This window comes from Patiria miniata, unplaced genomic scaffold (assembly GCF_015706575.1).
Source record: "Patiria miniata isolate m_02_andy unplaced genomic scaffold, ASM1570657v1 HiC_scaffold_22, whole genome shotgun sequence".
Lineage (NCBI taxonomy): Eukaryota > Metazoa > Echinodermata > Asteroidea > Valvatida > Asterinidae > Patiria > Patiria miniata.
In genome coordinates, this window is record NW_024037061.1 from 13,646,025 (window position 1) to 13,663,768 (window position 17,744).

The window sequence follows — 17,744 nt, forward strand, 5'->3', positions numbered from 1 at the left end:
ATCGTGTCGACTTTGCCAAATTTTGATTTTCACATTTAGGCTTAGTTTGTAGGGTTTTTTTTGCTTTAGAAGCATACTCACCCTCTTTATAGGCTAATCAGAAAGTGCTGCCTTTTTCAGTGTATATTTTTCGTGAAATTTCCAGATTCATTTTTACACGTTTGCGTATCAAAATTTCAACATGAAATTTCACAAAAATTAGACATCTGAAAAAGGCAGCACTTTCTGACTAGCCTATAAAGAGGGTGAGTATGCTTCTAAAGCAAAAAAATCTACAAAGTAAGCCTAAATGTGAAAATCAAAATTTGGCAAAGTCGACACGATTTTTGTACATGTGGATGTGTGGCCTATGTTTACGGAGGCAGTCCAGTAAATAGGCCACATTTATGGGGCTAGCATACAGTATGCAAGTCATGAGAGTTAATTAACATGAATGAGACTGGCCGTAAGGGGCCTGAATGCAGATTTATACTGCAGAATAGTTACAATAGTGGGACTTGTGTTAGTCCGAGTAACTAGGACTCTACGCTTTTTTAACATTTGGACATGGTCGGTCTCTACTATCGCCCGACCATGTCCAAATGTTAAAAAAGCGATCCGTAGAGTCCTAGATACTCTGAATAAACCTGTGTATACTTTAATTGTGAAAAATAAATTCAATAAGTTCAAGTAGTCTGGTTCCCTGACTGCACTAAAGATGAAATGGATCAATTTATAAATGCCGGAAAATTGTAAGGTAAGGTAACCAGTCTAGCTGTTCTGCACCCGTTCATGAACATGTAACCAATAGCAAACACAATTTGGACTATTAACAGATGGTAAATTTCAAGCCGTAGTTGAAAAATAGTTAGGTTTTTCCAACGGTGGTCGGCTGACCACCGTAGGAAATGTATACAAAAATATCATTTTCTTGAAAATGACTTTACACCAGGTGCCATAATGTTACAGGATGCTTTAGACTGCCATTTTTTACCAACATCCTAGTAAATCTAAAATTAATGTGGCCTGACGTTGCGAACTTAGCAAGTTCTTCTTCAGAGGCTAAAACAGAAATGACAGAGATACAAATGTACATACATTAACATGGGGGTGCACACAAACATGCAGGGCTGAAAGAAGAAACACAAAAGGAGGATTAGGAGGGAAAGGTGTGGAAAGATGCAGGGGAGGGTGGATGAGAGAACAAAGAAACAAAGGGAGATGGCAAACCACAAGGGGTCAGGTGTAAACAGGGGAGGGACCAGAAAGGGGAAGGATCAAAGGTCACAGGGAGTGGGAACGGACAAAAGAGTGTGAGAGTGAAGGGATGATGCGGGGGGGGGGGGGGGGGGGACAGTATTGAGGTGGAAAGGGATGAAAGATGGCGGGAGATGTGTAAACACAAACAAGGAAGACCAGATGGATTATCTGTAACAGAGGACAATGGAGGAAGAAAAGGATTAATCATTTCCAAGTTGGATGTTGAGACCATGTGGTTGAATAGTTCGAAGACGATTCATCCACACCTTCTCTCTGCTGAGGCGAACTGACTCTTTGCGATGGCCAAGAGATTCAATGCCCTGCAAAATCATATCAGAAATGGAGTGGTTAGGCAGGTTGAAGTGATGACCAACAGGGGTGTCTAGTTTCTTGGTGTTGACCGTTGACCGATGGGCATAGAAACGCTTCTTGAGCGTATTCTTAGTCTCACCTACATACTGCACTCCACAGACCCTGCAAGAAATGAGATATATGACATTAGAGGTGTTACAAGTGATGTTACCAATGGTTCTGTGGGTAGTGACAGAAGAGTGGCCAGAAAAGGAGTCAGACTCCTGGATATGAATCTGGCAGACAACACATCTGGAACTGCACTTGAAAGTACCATGCTGGGTGGGAGGGGGTGCATCTAAGGATGGGACTTCAGCTCGAACAATCAAGTCCCGTAGATTTCGAGGACGCCTGTAAGCCAATGTGGGGCCGTTGGGGATGGCGCGGGCAAGGCGATCTGAAGTATGGAGGATATGATGATTGTCATTAGTGATTTTGCGGAGGGGAGGGAGATTGGGGTGAAACGTGGTAACCAAGGGAATCATGGGTTTGGCCATGGCATCAGGGGCCTTTCCCGTGAGAGCTTGATTTCTGGGGATAGATTTAGCTCTGGCAATGGCACGATGAACTTGGCGAGAGCTGTGACCCCTGGCCACCAAGTTGTTCTTCAGTATCTGTGTATGGCGGGAGAAATCGGAATCATTAGAACAAATTCTTCTGAGTCTGAGTGCCTGGCTAAACGCTATGCCAGTTTTGCAGTGCCTGGGGTGACAGCTGGAGGAGTGGAGGTACTGGTGGGTGTCTGTGGGTTTGGAATACAGGTCAGTGGTTAGTGAGTTGCCTTGCTTGCGGACGGTGACATCCAGAAAGTGGGTTTGGTGAGCCGAGAACTCCGATGTGAATTTGATGGTTCTGTGGAAGGAATTGATGTGGTTAGTGAAGGTCAAGAGACTGTCCTCATCACTGGTCCAGATGAAGAAAACATCATCAATATATCTCCACCAGATCCAAGGGCGACATGGGGCCGAGGCAAGAATGCGTTCTTCGAGGTCACCCATGAAGAGGCAAGCCATCGACGGGGCCATGCGAGTGCCCATTGCAGTGCCGTGTACCTGTAGATAGTGTTCACCAAGGAAGGAAAAATTGTTCTTCGTTAGTATAAGTCTCATGAGGGTGCCAACATCACTGATGGGAGGAGTCGTGTGTCCTGCCTTGGCCAGAGCCAAGGAGCAAGCACGAACTCCCTCCTCATGTGGGATGTTGGTGTACAGAGATGAGACGTCGAAAGTCCCAATGATGGCTGTGCTGGGAATCTGGTCCTTGATTCCTTCAAGCTTGCGTAGGAAGTCTGGGGTGTCGTGAATGTATGACGAAATCTGTGGGACAAGGGGTTTGAGAAAACTGTCAATGAACAGGGAGATGCGTTCCGTGGGTGAGCCATTACCGGAGATGATGGGTCTACCGGGGTTGCCAGTCTTGTGAATCTTGGGTAGAAGGTAAAATCTGGCAGTCCTACAATCACAGGGAGAAAGAAATTTGTGAGCTTTCTTCGACAACTGGTCACGTGATCGCATATCGTCAAGTACCTGTTGTATATCTTGACAGAAAGTGCCTGTGGGGTCAGAGTCAAGGCGGGTATAGTTAGTGCGATTATCCAACTGGCGGTGGGCCTCATCAATGTACTGCTGACGATCCATGATGACCACAGCTGAACCTTTATCTGCTGGCTTGATGATGATGTCGGTGCGAGAGCGCAAGGAGTTGAGAGCCAGGCGCTCCTCTCTGGGGAGATTATCATGAGTCCTGTGGGGGAAGTTGTCCGGGTTAGTGACTTGGGAATTGATAACTTGAACGTATGTCTCTATGGCTGGCACACGATTCTTGGGGGGTACCCATGAACTCTTGACTCGAAAAGGCTCTGGCTCACACGGTTCACTGTCCAGGAAAAACTCACGCAGGCGGATTCTACGGTAGTATTCCGTGAGATCTTGGCTGAGCTGAACCTGGTTCACAGAACGGGGAGCGGGACAAAAATTGAGACCCTTGGAGAGAAGTTTGTGCTCTGCGTCAGATATTGATGAGGAAGAAAGATTAACTACAGTGTTGACAGGGGGTTCTGGCGGTGGCGTGGTAGATGGGGACCTAGGACGTCTGAAACGTCTGTGTCTGCGTTGCTGTTGCTTGGCAAGCAAGCCACCAATCTTCTTGTTTCTCCTGTTGAGTAGGACAGAGTCAAGGTTAGACAAACCCCTTTCAATCTCATCATGGAAATTCCTGTACGTGGAGTCAGAACAACTGGATTTGAGTTGGGAGTCAAGGTGGGAAATATTCTGATGGAGGTCCTCACGTGTAAATTGACACTGCTGAGAGCACAAACTTCTCTCCAAGGGTCTCAATTTTTGTCCCGCTCCCCGTTCTGTGAACCAGGTTCAGCTCAGCCAAGATCTCACGGAATACTACCGTAGAATCCGCCTGCGTGAGTTTTTCCTGGACAGTGAACCGTGTGAGCCAGAGCCTTTTCGAGTCAAGAGTTCATGGGTACCCCCCAAGAATCGTGTGCCAGCCATAGAGACATACGTTCAAGTTATCAATTCCCAAGTCACTAACCCGGACAACTTCCCCCACAGGACTCATGATAATCTCCCCAGAGAGGAGCGCCTGGCTCTCAACTCCTTGCGCTCTCGCACCGACATCATCATCAAGCCAGCAGATAAAGGTTCAGCTGTGGTCATCATGGATCGTCAGCAGTACATTGATGAGGCCCACCGCCAGTTGGATAATCGCACTAACTATACCCGCCTTGACTCTGACCCCACAGGCACTTTCTGTCAAGATATACAACAGGTACTTGACGATATGCGATCACGTGACCAGTTGTCGAAGAAAGCTCACAAATTTCTTTCTCCCTGTGATTGTAGGACTGCCAGATTTTACCTTCTACCCAAGATTCACAAGACTGGCAACCCCGGTAGACCCATCATCTCCGGTAATGGCTCACCCACGGAACGCATCTCCCTGTTCATTGACAGTTTTCTCAAACCCCTTGTCCCACAGATTTCGTCATACATTCACGACACCCCAGACTTCCTACGCAAGCTTGAAGGAATCAAGGACCAGATTCCCAGCACAGCCATCATTGGGACTTTCGACGTCTCATCTCTGTACACCAACATCCCACATGAGGAGGGAGTTCGTGCTTGCTCCTTGGCTCTGGCCAAGGCAGGACACACGACTCCTCCCATCAGTGATGTTGGCACCCTCATGAGACTTATACTAACGAAGAACAATTTTTCCTTCCTTGGTGAACACTATCTACAGGTACACGGCACTGCAATGGGCACTCGCATGGCCCCGTCGATGGCTTGCCTCTTCATGGGTGACCTCGAAGAACGCATTCTTGCCTCGGCCCCATGTCGCCCTTGGATCTGGTGGAGATATATTGATGATGTTTTCTTCATCTGGACCAGTGATGAGGACAGTCTCTTGACCTTCACTAACCACATCAATTCCTTCCACAGAACCATCAAATTCACATCGGAGTTCTCGGCTCACCAAACCCACTTTCTGGATGTCACCGTCCGCAAGCAAGGCAACTCACTAACCACTGACCTGTATTCCAAACCCACAGACACCCACCAGTACCTCCACTCCTCCAGCTGTCACCCCAGGCACTGCAAAACTGGCATAGCGTTTAGCCAGGCACTCAGACTCAGAAGAATTTGTTCTAATGATTCCGATTTCTCCCGCCATACACAGATACTGAAGAACAACTTGGTGGCCAGGGGTCACAGCTCTCGCCAAGTTCATCGTGCCATTGCCAGAGCTAAATCTATCCCCAGAAATCAAGCTCTCACGGGAAAGGCCCCTGATGCCATGGCCAAACCCATGATTCCCTTGGTTACCACGTTTCACCCCAATCTCCCTCCCCTCCGCAAAATCACTAATGACAATCATCATATCCTCCATACTTCAGATCGCCTTGCCCGCGCCATCCCCAACGGCCCCACATTGGCTTACAGGCGTCCTCGAAATCTACGGGACTTGATTGTTCGAGCTGAAGTCCCATCCTTAGATGCACCCCCTCCCACCCAGCATGGTACTTTCAAGTGCAGTTCCAGATGTGTTGTCTGCCAGATTCATATCCAGGAGTCTGACTCCTTTTCTGGCCACTCTTCTGTCACTACCCACAGAACCATTGGTAACATCACTTGTAACACCTCTAATGTCATATATCTCATTTCTTGCAGGGTCTGTGGAGTGCAGTATGTAGGTGAGACTAAGAATACGCTCAAGAAGCGTTTCTATGCCCATCGGTCAACGGTCAACACCAAGAAACTAGACACCCCTGTTGGTCATCACTTCAACCTGCCTAACCACTCCATTTCTGATATGATTTTGCAGGGCATTGAATCTCTTGGCCATCGCAAAGAGTCAGTTCGCCTCAGCAGAGAGAAGGTGTGGATGAATCGTCTTCGAACTATTCAACCACATGGTCTCAACATCCAACTTGGAAATGATTAATCCTTTTCTTCCTCCATTGTCCTCTGTTACAGATAATCCATCTGGTCTTCCTTGTTTGTGTTTACACATCTCCCGCCATCTTTCATCCCTTTCCACCTCAATACTGTCCCCCCCCCCCCCCCCCGCATCATCCCTTCACTCTCACACTCTTTTGTCCGTTCCCACTCCCTGTGACCTTTGATCCTTCCCCTTTCTGGTCCCTCCCCTGTTTACACCAGACCCCTTGTGGTTTGCCATCTCCCTTTGTTTCTTTGTTCTCTCATCCACCCTCCCCTGCATCTTTCCACACCTTTCCCTCCTAATCCTCCTTTTGTGTTTCTTCTTTCAGCCCTGCATGTTTGTGTGCACCCCCATGTTAATGTATGTACATTTGTATCTCTGTCATTTCTGTTTTAGCCTCTGAAGAAGAACTTGCTAAGTTCGCAACGTCAGGCCACATTAATTTTAGATTTATATATTTCAGGTCCATCCAGTCAGTAAGCAGTTTGCAGCAGTTTTACTTTTTTTCATGATTCAACATCCTAGTAAGGTATTTCGTAAAAACTTGGTAGTTTTATTTTTCGATGTTTGCAAATGTTGTATTTTCCCTTTAACCAAACACTGTTGATGGGACTACTTGCTAGTTGATATTCATTAGTTGTCACCTGCAACACTTTGTCAAAATGTTCAATAGTTCACTTTCAAGTGCATTTGGACTCCACATAAAAAGAGTGTTATCTTGTATTTGAAAAATGAGGTCAGTGGACTTATTCAGAATAATTACACGTTTACGAACTAAATCTGTATGAAGGACTACGAGGGCCTGTCCGTATCGTTATAATCACAATAGCTTTAGGGGTAGCTGAACATTTCCTGAATCATACGATCTCTGCCTCTGTACATTGTGGATGGCATTACCCTGGTGTATCGTTTGAAAAAAATATTCGTAACCAAACACTTTTGATGGAACTACTTGCAAGTTGATATTCATTAGTGATCACCTGCAACACTTTGTCAAAAAGTTCAGTAGTTCACTTTCAAGTGCATTTGGACTCCCCATAAAAAGATTTTATCTTGTATTTGGAAAATGAGGTCAACGGACTTATTCAGAATAAGTGCACGTGTAGGAACTAAATCTGTATGAGGGACTACAAGTGCCTTTCAGTGTTGTTATCACGTAGCTTAACATATAGTCACCTGAGCACTGTACATGTACTTGTCATTCAGTCTTGGAAGCAGGGCATGCTATCTTGGATTTAAACCTTAAAAAGTATTGGTGACAGTACGAAAAAGGTAATGTAAAAGTAGAAATGTGGAGTTCTTCATTTGTTACTTTGGATTCAAATGTAGGTTTCTTTTCCTTTAAATGCATTTATTTTGTTAATATCCCAATAGACGAGAAGGACTTTCTTGTCAGGTCTAACAGTGTCTTTCAGAACAGTGTGTTTCAAAAGGAACACACTGAATTGTATTTGGAAAGGAGTACACCGTATACACATGTTTTTAAAAAATGTTGTGTTCCAAATGGGACTTTTCCTTGTCCACCCTACAGGTGAAAAAGCCATCTCAACATTTCTGTTGGAACACAGCGTGTTTTAAAAAGAACATTGATGACACTGTGTCTGGAAATGAATGCACCGTGTTCGAAAAGGCGCACATCTGTGTTGTGTTCCAAATTGGAGATTGTGAAAAACCTGAACCATTTTCCTTTTTTCTTCCCAATTTATTTTGTAGCCAGTAACCAGTAATCTGCTGACTAGCAATGGCGGCACGTATGGCATCACGAGTCACGACCGTCCCCGATGATTGGGACTCGCTGGTACCCGACCAACCCACCGGTCCCCTGGATGAATACAGGAAACGAGCATCCTTCAACTGGAAGGCAATGAAACTAATCGTGGATGGGGAAGAGGCTGTCAAATTTAAAGTGAGTGCTGGACCTACTTTATGTTATGTTCACTCATACCAATGGTAATAGACCCCAGTTCCCACAACTGGCTAGGAATTATAAATTTGCCACGATCAAACAATGTGGTTGTCCCCACACTTTAAAAAAGGGGGGGGGGGGTATACTGTTTGTCCCCTGTCCCGCTCCCCCCCAAAAATGTTGTCGTCCCAAAATAAACGTTGTAGCCTACATTTGCTGCTTTAGCTCAGAATGGCTGATTCAATGACTCCAAACTAAAAAATGATGTTTAAATAATGATCTTTGGCTGAACAAAAAATGCTTAAAGTTGGCAGAAATTGTCTTGGATTGCACCACAGAGCATCTAGAACCCACAATTTTCCCCACGTTGTTAGGGCTTCGGGCTCACATTTAGTTCTGATCAAGGTACGCCCCCACACTTTTCAGAAGCAATTGACACCCTTGCATCTGTAGACACTGCAGCTTGAGAGCCTGAAGAAACATAGACAGAAGAGACGATAAGGAAATGTTCAGTTAGAAAAAAAAAACTTCCAATGGTATTCCAAGGCAAACCCAGAGAATCATGATGGGATTGGAACCCCAGGCCACCTGGATGGGATTCAAACCCCATGGGTCGGGCAGATGGGAGGCAAGCATCACTGCACAAACTAGATGAGAATTAAAGATATAGTCCATCATTTGTAATTTGTGCATTTTGTTCGTTTGAAGCAACAAAAGTGTTCAAAATCTAATGAATGATACTGAACAACTAACCTGATGAAGTTTCAGCTCAGCTTCAGCTGTATATTCCGAGAAAAACAGCATTCTTGGGATCTCAATTTCAAATCAAAATTTGCTGAATCATGTTTTGAATTGTAGCTTTACGCGATGTCGCGCACTGATCCGACGAATTGTAGCAACCGCGCGACTGTGCGTCGTGCCAATGCTTGCGCGCGCTGCGCCGAATAACAAAACGAACTACTAATTTAAATTTTCCTACAGTGCGTCTTAAGACGCACTGTTGGAAAGGCCTTCTTTCGTTGATTACTTCAAAATGATAGCTTGCCAGAAAGATTAATTTCACAGGGAGTTTAGTCCACTTACTATCTTTCAACCAACAATAATACGCCAGTTACTTTTTCGGATGGCTGCAAATGATGGACTATAGCTTTAAAGGAGTCCAAATAAACTTTATGTCATGTTTGTATGTTAATTCTCGACAGCACAATCTGTGGTCGCTGATGGAGAACGAAACGGTCTTCCAGCATCACTATCACGACGTGGCCCTGGCTGAGGACCGGGAGATCACCCACCTCCGGCTCAAACGCATCATGGAGCTGAACATCCTGCCTATCGAGAAACTGATTGAGAACATCACCCAGATGCAGTGGATGGTGGACGGCATGGGAGCCTACGACATGTCGCTGTCTATCAAGTACCTGCTCAACTATCAGGTATGGACTTCCTTCTTGAATTTAAAGCCAGAGTCCATCATTTGCAGCTATCCAAAAACTAACTGACATTATTATTGTTGAAAAACATACTTGGTTGAAAGATAGTAATGGGACTAAAATCCCTGTGAAATTATTCTTTCTGTCAAGCTTTCATTTTGAGGAAATCAACGAAAGAAGGCCTTTCCAACGGTGCGTCTTAAGAAGCACCGTTGGAAATTTCCGTTTGCATACCATGTTTTTATTCAGTGAAGAGCGTTGACACGACACACACGCGGGCGTGGTTGCTATAATTCGTTGGATCGGTGCGCGACATCGCATAGCTGCAATCGGCTCAGTGAGAACGTGTCTCGAGCGCTGAATTCAGGCCTGATTCAAAACATGATTCAGCAACTTTTGACTTGAAATTGAGATCCTAAAATGTTGTTTTTCTCGAAATATACAGCTGAAGCTGAGCTGAAACTTCATCAGGTTGGTTGTTCAGCACCCTTGTTTAAACAGCACCCTTGCTTTAAACGAACAAAATGCACAAATTACAAATGATGGACTATACCTTTAAGGTTACGCTATGTGACCACATACACGAGCTTAGTACCTTTTGAGACATGCTGGGGTGCACACACTCTTGTTTTACTATACTCTCGAGGACAATGCTTTGTGTTTTCCTTTGTCCCTGTAACATAACACTCTCCCATAGACTAAGCACACAAACTTACTACAAAGGACCGTTTCCAACAAAAGACTCAACTCTCGAGGACTAAGGATCTGTTGTTCTCCCTTTGTGTGTCGGTCCTCGGGGGTCATGTAGAACATGTACACACACTGGTTCACACCTATTGGGCAAAGTATGCATACATTTTATGTAAGGTGTCAAATGTTTTTGTTTTGCACTAGTCATTCGGCGGCAACGCATAAGAGTCCCTCCTAGTCACTGTACAGTAGGGCGCTGTGTCCGTAAGATTTAGCGTACTAGACAGTGATCTGAAAAAGTTCTTGTTCTTCATGTTCTTTCTCTGCAGGTGTTTCTAAGCTCCATTGTTTCTCTTGGCAAGGAGCATCATCTCAGATATGCTGAACAGTCACAGGCTTTGAAGGTATGTACCTGCCAGGAGAACAAAAAAATGTGCTCGTCTATTTGATTCCCGCACAGCAAGTTATAGAATTTGGAAGGATCGTGCTGCAAGAGGCCCAGAGAAATGGGGCTTTTCACATACAGTAGGAAGCGCATACACTGTACTTCGTGTTAATATGTGTGTATCACTTAGATATTATGAGGTTAAAGGGAATATACAACATTTGCAATCATCGAAAAATAAAACTACCAAGATTTTACGAAATACCTTACTAGGATGTTGGTAAATGACAATCTCAAGCATCTTGTAAAATTAAGGCACCTGGTGTGAAGTCATTTTCAAGAAAATGGTATTTTTGTATACATTTCCAACGGTGGTCGGCCGACCAGCGTTGGAAAAACCTAACTATTTTTCAACTACTGCTCCAAATTTACATTTTTTTCAGTCCAAATTTTGTTTGCTATTGGTTACATGTTCATGAACGGGTGCAGGCCAGCTAGACTCTGGTTCCCGTGCCTTACAATTTCCCATCAACTATAAATTGATCCATTTTATATTTTGTGGAGTCGGGGAAACAGACTTCTTGAACATTTTTGTTTTTCTTAGTGTTTCCAACCTTTTCGAACACAAAACTTAAAAAATGTCAGTGTAACAATATTTGATCGATATACTAAGCCCTCAAATAGTTCATTTCTGAAAATTACATCAAAAACCAGTGATGTACATTCCCTTTAAGAAAGGTGATTGTTTTTTTCCCCATTTTGTGAGATTCTGTCGAAAAGTCATTAGCTTGTGATTCGGTTTGTTTGGATTGAATCATAATTTACGGTGTACGCTAAGGTTGAACCCTAATAGACCTACTCTCCATTCAAGTGCACTTCAGATATAATCAATTCAGTTAAGAGGTTTCAAACAAGTTTGATCAAACTGTATTGATCTTTACTTCTTAACTAACCCAAAAATTAAATGTGAAAACTGCTGGAGACATGACGCCAAGATTCTTTCTTGTTGCAGATCTGTGGGTGCTTTGCCCTGACGGAGCTTGCCCACGGTAGCAACACAAAGGCCATGAGAACTACAGCGACGTTTGATCCTAAAACGCAGGTAAAAGAATTTGGGGTTTTTGAAATCTAACCAAAACCTTATTTCTAGAAGTTTAAAGATATAGTCCATCATTTGTAATTTGTGCATTTTGTTCGTTTGAAGCAAGAAAAGTGTTCAAAATCTAATGAAGGATACTGCACAACTAACCTGATGAAGTTTCAGCTCAGCTTCAGCTGTATATTCCGAGAAAAACAGCATTCTAGGATCTCAATTTCAAATCAAAAGTTGCTGAATCATGTTTTGAATTGTTTTGAATTGCAGCTATACGCGATGTCGCGCACTGATCCGACGAATTATAGCAACCGCGCGCGCCTGTGCGTCGTGCCAATGCTTGCGCGCGCTGCGCCGAATAACAAAACGAACTTCTAATTTAAATTTTCCTACGGTGCGTCTTAAGACGCACCGTTGGAAAAGCCTTCTTTCGTTGATTACTTCAAAATGATAGCTTGCCAGAAAGATTTATTTCACAGGGAGTTTAGTCCACTTACTATCTTTCAACCAAGTATGTTTTTCAACAATAATATGCCAGTTACTTTTTCGGATGGCTGCAAATGATGGACTATAGCTTTAAACATGTGCTGCATGAGGATAGCCTGGGAACACCTGTATTATCAATGTTTCTGTTAGTGTAAATTTGGGTGTGAAAACTTTGATATCTCATTGTGAAGGAAAAATTGATGTCTTATTCTTAATATTTGAATTTAAGTTTGAACGTTGAACCAGATAAAAATGAAAAAAAAAAAAATATTGAAAGTTCAAGAGTTGAGCCAAAATGTTCCAAAACTTCTTGTTTTGGGTGTGACAACTTAGAGATCTTGTTGTGAGGGGAAACTTTATGTGTCATTATTCCTAAGTTTTGAATTAAGTTGGAATTTTGGAACCAGATATGAATGAAAACATCGACTGAAAATTCAAGAGTTGAGCCAATGTATTCCAAAACTTTTTGTTTTGGATGTGACAACTTGGAGATATTTTTGTGAAGGGAAACAATATGTCTTATTCTTAAACTTTGAATCAAGTTTAATTAAGATAATTAAGAATGAAAACGTCGATTGAAACTTCAAGAGTAAGGCCAAATTATTCCAAAAGTTCTTGTTTTCGGCACAGATCAGGAATGTTAGTCAGAAACATGTGCCAAGATAATTAAATACACACACTATGCTATCTCATTTGTTTTCAGGAGTTCATCTTGAACACCCCAGACATCGAGGCCGCCAAGTGCTGGGTGGGTCTGATGGGCAAGACGGCCACTCACGCTGTCCTGTACGCCCAGCTCTACACCCCTGACGGGGTGTGTCACGGCCTTCACGTCTTCATCGTCCCGCTGAGGGATCCCAAGACCCTCCACGGACTGCCTGGGCTCGTGGTGGGGGACATGGGCAAGAAGATGGGACTGAATGGTCTGGATAATGGGTGAGATTCTGCAAATTGTTGTGTCGGGTCTTCCTTCGCAGTGTTGACATTGAGTCTGTCACACACCCTTGAGTCCTCGCTAGTCCGTCACAATTAAGTAACCCTGTCCCAGTTCAAGACACAAGCTATTCAAATGAACTGTGACAAAAGCTTTGCTGTGTTTTCAAACCTGTTTCCTGTGCCTGGACTTGTGATTGGACTTGTGATTTACTTGTGAATGAAAATGTGATGGAGTTATGACAAACCATACTACAAAAATCTCTCTAATGGAGTGCATATGGGCAATTCCACGGTTACTCACGTTACATATTTGATGTACTTTTGAGTTTCCTTGGGCTGTAATTACCTTACTGAAAAGGTTTAATAACTGTTATCCCCATGGTAGATGGAGTAGACCTAGACCTACCTAAGCACCAAAGATGACATCCAGAAAAATGTGTTATGTATAATAAACAAGACGCACAAAATCTGTTACTCACGTTACGAATATGTAATGTGAGTAACTGTGGAATTGCCTATATACATAACACAGCGACCAGTAATTAACGTCATGAATTGTGTGGCATTTTGTTTCACCACCAGACACTGGGAGTTTAACCTATTTATAATATACTTCCCTGATAATACTGACCATTTTGGTGATTTGGGAGTCATACATTTGGGATATACTTTCCTACTTTTACAAAATCCACCAAGTCCCAGTTTATTAGCCCATTTGAGATATGGCCGACACAATAGGAGGGCGCTGTTTGGTTTGGGTAAATATAAAGACTTTACCCAAACTGGACCTAGACTGGTTCCTGGTCCATCCACTGCATATTTCGAATGATCCATAGTTATTGGGAGCAGGGATTGGTCTCGGAGACCATCGCAAATTAAGTTTGAACGTATTCGCGCACCGACGACCCCTGATGCTCACGTGAAGATGTTGTGGCTAATAGCTTAGCACATTAAAGGGAAGATACAACATTTGCAAACATCACAAAACGAAATGATCAAATTATCACAAAATACCATACTGGATTGTTAGGGAATGACAGTCTACAGCATCCAGTAAAATCATGGCTCCTGGTGTGCTGACATTTTCAAGAAAAATTGTATTTTTCCAATGTTGGTCGGCCGACCAGCGTTGGAGAAAACTGGCTATTTTTCAAAAACTGCTCCTACTTTTTCATAATTAGTTATTCCGCATTTTCTTTGCAATTGATTACACAACTGTGAAGGGGTACAAGCCTGCTAGACTGATTCTCTGACCTTACAATTCCCTAAAGTCTATCAATTCTCCATTTTATCTTAAATGGGGTCAGGGAACCAGACTACAAGAACATGATTGGTTTTCTATGTTTTTCCAGCATCTACAAGCCCAAAACGTGAAACAAGTCAGTTGAACAATATTTGCTATAACATACTTATCCTCCAAATTCATTTATTTCTGAAAACTGCGGCAAAAGCAAATGTTGTACATTCCCTTTAAATAGCACATAGCAGGAGGGTTAATTAAGTTGCTTGCCCTGAAGTATCAGAGTTCCTCCCCTTGTCTTGCAGGTTTGTCATTTTCGATAATTATCGCATTCCAAAAGAAAATCTACTCAATAAGATGGCCGACGTGTCTCGTGATGGCAAATATATCACACCCCATAAGGTAAGTACTTTTTTTGAAAAGCCAATGATTACTAAGAGTATCTTTAAATTATTACATACAGTACATACAAGTAAACATTGAATGGAGTGATCAAACAATTTCAGTTGCGTAATTGAAAGTGAGAAACTAATGCAGGATATATTGGCAAATATTGAATAATCTGTTTGTGATTTTACTGAAAGAATTCTAAAAAGCATCGAAGGGCCTCAAAGGGCTTCTTGTCAGCAAGTCCCATTTTCCTTCACTGAGCAATTGTTTATTGATTGTTCATGCATGTATGTTTGCCATTAAGAATATGCCAGTTCGGTATTTCAACTGCGCATGTGCACAATGATATGGGTCACGGGTCATTCGGGATAATCGAACGTTTCGAAGACGCGTGAACGCAGGCGCACAACGCTTGCGTGTACATTACCAGCAGAATGGGCGCTCACATAACATCACGTCAGAGATGTTATCCTGAATGACCTCAGGTCATTGAAATACCGAACCGGCTTATTCAACAAGTGTTTCAGTGTCTCACTTGTGCTGCATCAGAATGACGTGGCTATACGGTCGGCTGTAACACAGGCTTGTATGGGAAGTGGCTTCGACTACATTCATAGGTGCATGTGTTATTTCTAGCCATAGCCACGTCATTTAAACACAGCCTTGGTTCCTTGTTGACGGGTCATTGCCATTAAAAAAACAACAATCAATTTATTTTTTATTTTTTCATTTTGATTAAATTCAATTTTTGATTGTAAATTAATTTCACTGCCAGGATCATAAAAGTGTTTCAATACATGTAGATCCTCATCAGTTGGTCAGATAGGTATCTCTCAAATGACATCACTTCCTACAGATTGCCACGTGCATCAGCATTTTTTTCGTGACGCGCATCGGCTGCGCCGTATTTCGAAGAAATTTCGAGCAACGTGTGCGTGAGTTTAGAGCATTTTGTACAAGGCGCGCTCACACACCTGATGGCGTTGAACGCGCAGCTGTAATTTTCCTACGAAGGTGTCCTATGAGAGAGATCTTTTGCCATTTGTTGATATCTTTATAGTTGAGTAGATTTCATATTGATTTTGTTTGATTATTGATTGCATGCCCAGGATCCCAGCAAGCGCTTCAGTGCTTCATTGGGCTCTCTGTCAGCAGGTCGTATGGGTATCGCCAGCGTCGGTGTGTGCAATCTGAAGAAAGCCATGACCATCGCTGTCCGTTACTCGGCCGTCCGGAGACAGTTTGGACCCACGGATGACGGCCAAGAGATCCCAGTCATTGAATACCAACTGCAGGTATTACTTAAAGGGAATATACATCATTTGCTTTTGCTGTAATTTTCAGAAATGGATGGAATTGGGGGGTTGGAAATATATAGCAAATATAGTTAAACTGACTTTTTTGAGGTTTTGGGTTCGAAAGTGCTATAAAAACCAAGAAAAACAATCATTTCCCTGTAGTCTGGTTCCCGGACTCCATATAAGAAGAAACAGAGCAGTTTACATACATTGGGGAATTGTAAGGTCAGGGAACCAGTCTAGCTGGCTTGTACCCGTTCATAGGTGTGTAATCGATTGCAAACAAGTGCGATGGTCAATTGGGGCCAATATTTGAAAAAAAGCCAGTTTTTTCCAACGCTGGTTGGCCGACCAGTGTTGGAAATTGATACAAAAATACCACTTTTCTTGAAAATGACAGAATACCAGGTGCCATGATTTTACAGGATGCTTTACACTGTCATTCACTAACAGTCCAGCAAGGTATTTCAAAATGATTTGGTAGTTTTATTTTTTGATGTTTGCAAATGTTGTATTTTCTCTTTAACCCTAAAACTCCACATATAATCTGGCCAGAAACCCTGCCTAACTATTGTCAAAGTGAGAGGCCTGCCTAGTGTGAAATAATCAAACAAATCATCAACCATTCACAGGCCAAACAGCCCTCATAATCTGAGGCAATCAGCCTTCATGTACATATAGGATTCAACTATGGCATTGTTCAATGGGATGTCAGCTCCAGTATATGTGATGCGATCAAGCTAAATGAGTCGTTTGTCGACCCCGGTCAATTTTTTTTTATTACAATCTCAGCATTACTGCTGTTAAAACCGCATGCTGGTACCATCTTTAGTTCAAAAATTATGGAAGTCCGAACACCAAGAGATGTGATGAAGTGATGTGATGAAGTGGCCCTATTTTGGTCTGTATCTCCAAATGAAAATTCCCGACAAACGACTCATGTAGCTTGATCGCATCACATATGTGACCGGCTCCACAATAAAGGGTATTATGTCGCAAAAAAGTGAAATTGAGTTATATACATGGTGGAAAGCCCACAATGTAAGCTTTCATTTGGTATATAGTGGAGCTCCACAGTCCCTCCCGTTCTGGAGATATGACGTATTTGCATATTAATTACTCCCTTGGAGTTAAAATTACACAACTGAGAAAACAGGCTTTGAAATAGCAGGATTTGTGGTAGAACAACAGAATGATGCGCACAAAATGGTTGTTTTTTCCTTTTCATTCATCCAAATCAACATTTCTGTGAATGAAGCCTGAAACTGTAGGTATTAAAGAAGTCATTTATGACAAAAAATGAAAATCACATTTTGACAAAATTTTCACCCTCTCAATGTTGAGCAGGCCCATTACACAATAATGCTCAGTGTGACTTAATACCCTTTTTGGTGGAGCCGGTCACATGTTAAAATTTTCCGATAACATGCAGTTTATGACTATCCAAGAAGGTCTCATAGATTTCAAAACCTATTGCAATCTGTTGCATCTGGCTTGGTAAATAATCCATCACTGATGAACTTAAAAATCATTGACTAAAGTACAGTTTAAAAGATGAGTCAAATCTCTCACCAAAACAGTACGGGTTTTGAATATGTTAGCAACAATACTTAATTGTGTTTTGTATTTCCAGCAATGGCGGTTGATCCCGTACATAACAGCCATGTACGCTCATCACATTTTCGTCAACTACTTGTTTGAAAACTTCCACGATTTCACCATGGTGACGTTGTCTGGCGAGACAGATGAGAGACATGTAAGTTACTCACAAGGACCGTGGAAATGAACCAGTATGCATGCACATATTGGTGCATTTGCTTGCATGGCACATTGTATGCA

At 42.7% G+C, this 17,744-nt stretch overlaps 1 protein-coding gene across 3 annotated transcripts in view; it reads left to right on the top strand.

The window, feature by feature from the left end:
• The window catches only part of LOC119730225 (peroxisomal acyl-coenzyme A oxidase 3-like), a 32,326-nt gene that overhangs the window by 1,435 nt on the left and 13,147 nt on the right, over nucleotides 1–17,744 (top strand). For 2 of the 3 annotated variants that reach the window (XM_038203022.1, XM_038203021.1), the window contains exons 1-8: nucleotides 7,793–7,957; nucleotides 9,160–9,390; nucleotides 10,407–10,481; nucleotides 11,475–11,564; nucleotides 12,745–12,977; nucleotides 14,523–14,619; nucleotides 15,717–15,902; nucleotides 17,539–17,661. In XM_038203022.1, the coding sequence (XP_038058950.1) occupies nucleotides 7,793–7,957; nucleotides 9,160–9,390; nucleotides 10,407–10,481; nucleotides 11,475–11,564; nucleotides 12,745–12,977; nucleotides 14,523–14,619; nucleotides 15,717–15,902; nucleotides 17,539–17,661 (1,200 nt within the window). Of the gene's footprint in view, nucleotides 1–7,764; nucleotides 7,958–9,159; nucleotides 9,391–10,406; nucleotides 10,482–11,474; nucleotides 11,565–12,744; nucleotides 12,978–14,522; nucleotides 14,620–15,716; nucleotides 15,903–17,538; nucleotides 17,662–17,744 lie in introns of those variants that run through there. The other variant, XM_038203020.1, reaches the window with a different exon arrangement.